At 29.3% G+C, this 6,707-nt stretch overlaps 1 protein-coding gene across 1 annotated transcript; it reads left to right on the top strand.

Annotated features, from left to right (window-relative positions):
- The first annotated feature begins 1,132 nt into the window (after positions 1–1,132).
- On the top strand, positions 1,133–5,908 carry LOC126857844 (kynurenine/alpha-aminoadipate aminotransferase, mitochondrial-like). Its single transcript, XM_050607662.1, has 8 exons — positions 1,133–1,559; positions 1,934–2,121; positions 2,587–2,757; positions 2,977–3,237; positions 3,966–4,145; positions 4,658–4,784; positions 5,136–5,344; positions 5,606–5,908. The coding sequence occupies exons 1-8, from the start codon at positions 1,493–1,495 to the stop codon at positions 5,675–5,677; spliced, it is 1,275 nt and encodes a 424-aa protein (XP_050463619.1). The 5' UTR covers positions 1,133–1,492; the 3' UTR covers positions 5,678–5,908.
- The last annotated feature ends 799 nt before the right edge of the window (positions 5,909–6,707 follow it).

Here is a 6,707-nt window from a genome sequence, read left to right as displayed (position 1 = left end):
ATATAACAAATAATAGATCAATTTATCATCATACTTTATTTTCAACTGCCCGAAATTCGGACAGACAACTAGTTATCGGTAGTTTATTACAAGCATCGATAAGTGTTTGACTGTTTGTAAAAAAAAAAAATGCACGTCATATATTCCGTAGTGTGATATATAGGCACGTTTATACTTACTAACTCCGAAAACATCTGTGTTTGGGAGATTATCGTTTTATCTGCTTCGTTCAATGCTCCGGAGAAATCACGGAAAGAGTGTAAATTAGAACGCAAAAGTGTGATAAAAAATTTTGAAAGAAATGTAAAGTATTTTCTTACCACTGTTCTCTCGTGAAAATTATGTACGATGACTTGTTTAGCGCGATAACATGATTGCTATAAATTCAGAAAATTATAAAAAAATTGAGAAAAGAAAGAAATGATTGGGAAAGTGAATAAAAAAATAAGCAACAACCGTATGCCCAGAAAAAAAAATGATTTTATGATATTTTTATTGTATTTAAAATTTAAACATTCATAAATATTGCCAATGAAGTGATTCTTTATCTCATTTCTATTCGCACGCGCACATTCATATGTACATGCATGTGTGTGTGCAAGGGGAAATTCTTTTTATGTTTTCCAATTCTCTCTGAATGTATTCTGGTATTCCCTGATATCCTTCTAATCGAATTTTTACAAAATTTGTTTTTCTAAATGTATTTTCCTCAGATAATCCTATCTCAGACAATACATGTTCCTAAAAAATGTCTAAAAACGACTTAAAAACGTCTCATCGTCCCTTAGACATTTTTAAGATACCTTCTGGCATTTTTAAGCTCTGGATATGATAGTTTGAAAATTTATCGTACGTATCTATTAATGTTATTCTACATTATACAACGTTATCATAAGGGGTTATCATTCGTTACGTTTACAATTAGAGATATAAATTTATGATAACCAGTAGATTTATTATTCGAAAGTAAATCAATTATTTGAAAGAGAGTTCACTCGTGATAGATATTGGATTGTAAACGTGAATAATCTATTAGTTATTTCCTGCTACATATAAATCTTTTTAAATATGTTAATGTTATCTGACGCAACCAATGTGTTATCGCAAAATATAAAAGCGGGCTTAACCAAGAGCGCCGTCAGTGTTGACAGGTTAGCAGAAGCATTCACTTGAGAAGAACGTGTTCTCGAAAGGGCTCATTTGGCTTGTGTATGTGACGAGAAATGATATATAGAAAAATATTACACTTGTATATGAGAATCATATAAAAAGTATATGTACTTTGATTATTAGAATAAATTTTTTTGATTGTTATAATATCAAAATCAATTATCATCGATCAATTAACGAGTAGTTAATAGCGATTATACGTCGAAAAATAGTTTTCCAAACAGCGACGTATGTATATGAATTTGTGCGCGTAATAATCAACAATTAATCGATCCGAAAGCTACGCAAACTTGTTGAAGAGCGTAAAATCTCGAATAGAAAAATGGATTATTCTTATTTCAAGACGGAAATCTCCAAACGCAGACGGCCTGCTACAACGCGGGAGCTAAGTAAGAGAAACAGTACTTTTTTATTATTGCAGCTTAATCGCGATATTAATAATAAATAAAGGATAAATCAGCAAACAATTCTCTTAATTTATGTTTAATTAACGATAATTATTATTTTGATAGATAAGCTAAAAAAATTAGAGATGATAAAATATTTATAAAATGGATTGCCTAAAAATTTATAAATTAATTTATAGAAGTTGTTTTAAAATTACTTGTAAAAATATTTACATTGAATGTTAATATCTATTAATATCAGAATATTAATATCTTGTCTTGACCAATAAATATTATTCAGATTATTTGTATAATCTTTTTAAATCTAATAAAATTTTACTTGTCAAATTTTTGACAACGAATATTATTTATTCTAGCTAAAATAGCGTATTCTGCGCCAAAAAGTACCGTTTCCTTGGCAGAGGGAATGCCCAATGAAGAAACATTTCCATTCACGGAAATCTCGGTTAAACTCTACGACGGCTCATCCTTCATTCTCGACAAGAGCGAATTAGGCGCTGCTCTCCAATATATACCCACGCAAGGTTATCCTCCTCTCGTGCAGGTAGAAAATAATTTCCATACTATCTCAATGTTTTCACTAGAATATCTTATAATAATACTTTTTTTAGAATAAAAAAAAATAATGTAAAATTTTTATGGCGCATTTTTTAAATATATTTAATTTGCCAATTAAGAGGAGAAATAAAAAAGAACAGATTTCGATAAAAGTAACAAAGATAAAGACACACAAAAAAATTAGATTATTAGGCACTAAAGCCTAAAACCAAAAGCCAAAAATTCTAAGTCCTTTTTGAAGCCAAAATAACATTGATGCAATTGGTTCTTAAAAAAATGCGAGAATCATTAATTTAAGTTACGATACTGTTTTGATTATATCATACGTACGCGTAAGTTTACATCTTATGTGTAATTGACCGTGTTGTTACACCTGGAATTTTTCGTTTTCGAGATAAGGGAATCGACGTTACAATGTGTCTAACAATGTCGGATGTCAAATTGGTTTTAGGCCCTGAGGGAATTCCAGAGAAAGGCACACGCGCCTCCCTTATGGGAGAGTCGCGACATACTCATCGTTTCGGGGTCTCAGGACGGGCTTAGCAAGACTCTAGAGGCTATAATCGGTACTGGTGATCCGATTTTGGTCCCCGACCCCTTCTATCCTGGCGTCGAAATTGTGGTTAGTGGCATATATAGATATATTCTTTTATTAGAGAAAAAGAGACAGAGAAAGAATCCCGAGTATGTATGCGTCATTTTTCGTTTTTCTTATTTTTAATGTTTGTGTTAAGTGATAGTTTGAATGATAAGCAAGCTGTTTCATAAAAAAAGCAACATGTAAAAATCGCACGATTTATTATTTCAACGTCATTACGAATGTCATCGATTTTAATGATAGGTAGCGCCTCACAAAGCGGAGCTTGTAATGATCCCGCAAGATGACGATGGTCCCATACCGGAAGTACTTAGGGAAACTCTAAGGAATCGCGTGTTTTCCGGTGCAAAAATGCCAAAAATAATGTATATAAATCCTACGGGCACAAATCCTACTGGCATCATTATACCTCTGGAACGACGAAAAGAGATCTATAGGATAGCTTGCGAATATAACTTCTTGATCCTCGATGATGATCCTTATCATTTTATGCATTTTGACAAGGTAAGTGTAATTATTTTTATTTGCAAGGCAAAGAATGTTGTGTTATTCAATTTTGTGAAGATGTTTTAGCCGAAATATTAAATAGCATAAATGTGGCTAATGAACATAATAAAATAAATTATGCATATATGAATCTTATCAAGCAACTGATTATAAATTATTCAATGTTATTTAAAAAGAAATTAAGAAAGCTATTTTTATTTTTATTATTAGTGCTGCTTAATATATAATTTTGCATAAATATAAATTAAATTTTATTATTATTAATTTATTTAAAAAAGAAATATTTTATAAAAAAGAAATAATTGATTATTAAATTTTATATCTTTTAAAGCTAATTAACAAATTTAATAATAATGTGTATATTTGAAATAAAAACATCTGAACATATCTGTTCATTACAATTTACATTAAGAGTGTTGCAGATAGGGTAATTTAATATAATTATAAGCAATTTTTATCACACAGATTATAAATGCATAGTTATATCAATGAGAATTCACATGTAATAAGAATGATTTATTTTTATAATATATATTTTTCAATAATATTGTTGACATTAGAAAATACTATTAATATTTGAATTTATGATGTAATGATATATATTTTATGCGAAATTACATAATTTAAATAAATTAAATGTTTATATAATAGATGTCGGAGAGACTTCTCTGCAAGAATAAAAAATATGGCGATTTTTCAAAAAAAAATTTTAACAAATCTTTCAGGAAGATCCAAAATCATTTTTATCACTTGATACGGAAGGTCGAGTGATTAGATTGGACTCATTCTCGAAAGTGATCAGTAGCGGTCTCAGAATTGGATTTATCACCGCGACAGCTCCGCTGATAGCTAGTTTGGAGCTTCACCTGCAGAGCAGTCATCTTCATGCTCCTACCTTATCTCAGGTTGGTAGAACCACCCTTACCCTTCGTAGAAATGCACCCTTACCCTTCGTAGAAATGCACCCTTTCGTAAGCCACAAAAAATGTTTCCTATCACCAATAAGTAAGATGCATAAATATAACGCTATAATATAAAAATAATTCTGGCGTCATCATTCATTAAAACTATTCTTGTTAATTATTTTAACTTAACAATCTGGAACGTTTATAATCAATTTTACTATAATTTGATTAATCTTTGACGTTTGTCGCACGTATCAGCAGAATATATTTGCATTGCGCGAGTGTTTGCATTTGAATGTGTAGAAATAAAAAGAAAGCGAGAAGATTATATTGAAATAAAAAAGATATTATAACTGTAAATATTATTACCCAGAGTGATGAAACATCGCGCAACGCCGGCGTATGCCTCGCTTAATTAAACCGACAGTGGCGCGTGTCGGTTCTTATCACAATTATAACATTGATACTCTGTTATCGCGGATAACTAAGTTACGAATTTCTTGACTTTTTAGGTGATACTGTACAACCTACTAAAAATCTGGGGTTATGACGGTTTAATGCAGCATTATGTAAGATTAAGATATTTCTACAAGAATCGAAGGGATGTTATTTCGATGCTTGCACGTGAACATTTAAACGGTAGGTATAATTATTGTTTTGCATATATTTGACGATGTCCTACAATATTTTTGCCTTTCTTTTTAATAAAGAATGTATTAAAATGTATTTAATCTTTTTATATATGTTATAAAAAATACAGAAAAATAAATAAAAAGAAATAGTAAAATAATATGTATGTGTAAAAGCAAATACATGATTAATCAATAAGACTCGGAGCAACAAGATAATTTAGTACTTTTGCGCAAGCTTCACATAATTAAACTTCATACTCTCGCTACTATCACATGTTACAAAAATTTACTTTTATATTTACGCGCGAATATTTTTTATAAAAATTGAAAAATTAGAAATTTACGGACTCTTTTACAGGCTTGGCAGACTTCAATGTGCCAATGGGTGGATTTTTCTTATGGATCAAAGTACGAGGAATCAAGAATACATGGAAAATGATAATGCAGCGAGGTATTACGGATGGCGTTATCATGGCACCAGGAGCTGCATTTATGAAAGATCCTTCGAAACCTTGTAACGCCATCAGGGCAAGTTTCGCCAAGGCTTCCTATGAAGAGATGGATCTGGTATTTTAAACTTATATATATTTATATATATTATATATTATATTCTATATTTATATTTTACAAGATAATATTATATATCTATATATATAATTTTTTAAAATTCTCAAAATATTTATCATAAAACCTGTGCATATTTTTTTTATACAGTACTTAAAAAAATAGCATTTATATTAATGGTAAATAAATTTATATATTAAAATATTTTTAATATATTAAATAAATTAACTGTAACATTATATCTGTAATACGTATATGTTTCAGGCAATGAGGCGATTGGCGCAGTTAATCCGGGCAGAGTTAGCCGAAAATTATTTCGAAAATGTTAATACGTGATGATACGCAAATAATTTTAAACATGACTACACACAGTCGACATTGAAAACTACTGTCTACTTTAGTCAGTATAATAAAGCCATAGAATCGAAAGGCACCGACAGTGCGGAACGACATATTATCGATTAAGCAAGGTATATTGCTAGAAAGGAGCATACCGAACGTGGGTAGAACCGAGGGAGCTATGTACATTTTTAGAACATAGTCATAAATTTCATCAAAAGAGGACATTGAATTGTCAAAAGAACTCTCTTGCGCATTAATACTAAGATTAATTATATATAGCAGAATATATAATTATATATATATATAAGGTTTTAGACATATAAAACTTCAAGGATAGTTATAAATATGTAACAGTGCTGAACTTTTAAAGTGTTTACTTAAAATTAGGTAAAGTTATCATTTGTGCAAAAACTAATCATATTATATTAATATATATATATATATATATATATATATATATATATATATAAATTATTTCGAAAAAAAAAGAATTATTCCTGAAATTATTTGACACTATTTCTTCTGCGCTTTTTATTATTATTTATTATATTTGGAAATAAAAATGCAAAATAAAAGTTTGTCATATCTATTATAAAAATTGTGTTCCATTTGCCATAAAATAGATTATTAAGAAAAATAATTGTCATTGTTCTTTAAAATATTAAATTGCTTAATAATTATAATCGCGAATAATTAGGAGATAATATTTTGAAATGCAATATTAATTTCTGATTTTTCTGATGAAATAAAATTTTGATTTTCTTATTTTAGAATCAAATTTCGTATTATCTGTTACTTCGCAACTCTGTGTGAAAAAAGAAAAAAAAAGAAAAACGTAGATTAAAACAAACTATAAGAAAAAGACGAAAATGAGAGAAAGTGATTGCGCGAAGATTGTGTGAACAAAAACAAACGTGAGTAAAGCTAGGCAGTAAAAGTAGAAAAGAGAAGGTGGAAACTCTCACTTAAGGCTAAACATCTTAACTATCAATTAATTTACCAGAATTAATTTAATCTGTTGCAA

Source organism: Cataglyphis hispanica, chromosome 23 (assembly GCF_021464435.1).
Source record: "Cataglyphis hispanica isolate Lineage 1 chromosome 23, ULB_Chis1_1.0, whole genome shotgun sequence".
Taxonomy (NCBI): domain Eukaryota; kingdom Metazoa; phylum Arthropoda; class Insecta; order Hymenoptera; family Formicidae; genus Cataglyphis; species Cataglyphis hispanica.
This window is presented reverse-complemented; position numbering and strand designations above follow the sequence as displayed.

What these genes read in the sequence shown, in the direction of transcription:
- LOC126857844 (XM_050607662.1), top strand. Translation starts at nt 1,493, where the DNA reads ATGGATTATTCTTATTTCAAGACGGAAATCTCCAAACGCAGACGGCCT. An exon ending in ATCCTGGCGTCGAAATTGTG is followed by an intron (nt 2,758 to 2,976) that starts GTTAGTGGCATA and finishes TTTTAATGATAG; the next exon opens with GTAGCGCCTCACAAAGCGGA. An exon ending in TGCACGTGAACATTTAAACG is followed by an intron (nt 4,785 to 5,135) that starts GTAGGTATAATT and finishes ACTCTTTTACAG; the next exon opens with GCTTGGCAGACTTCAATGTG.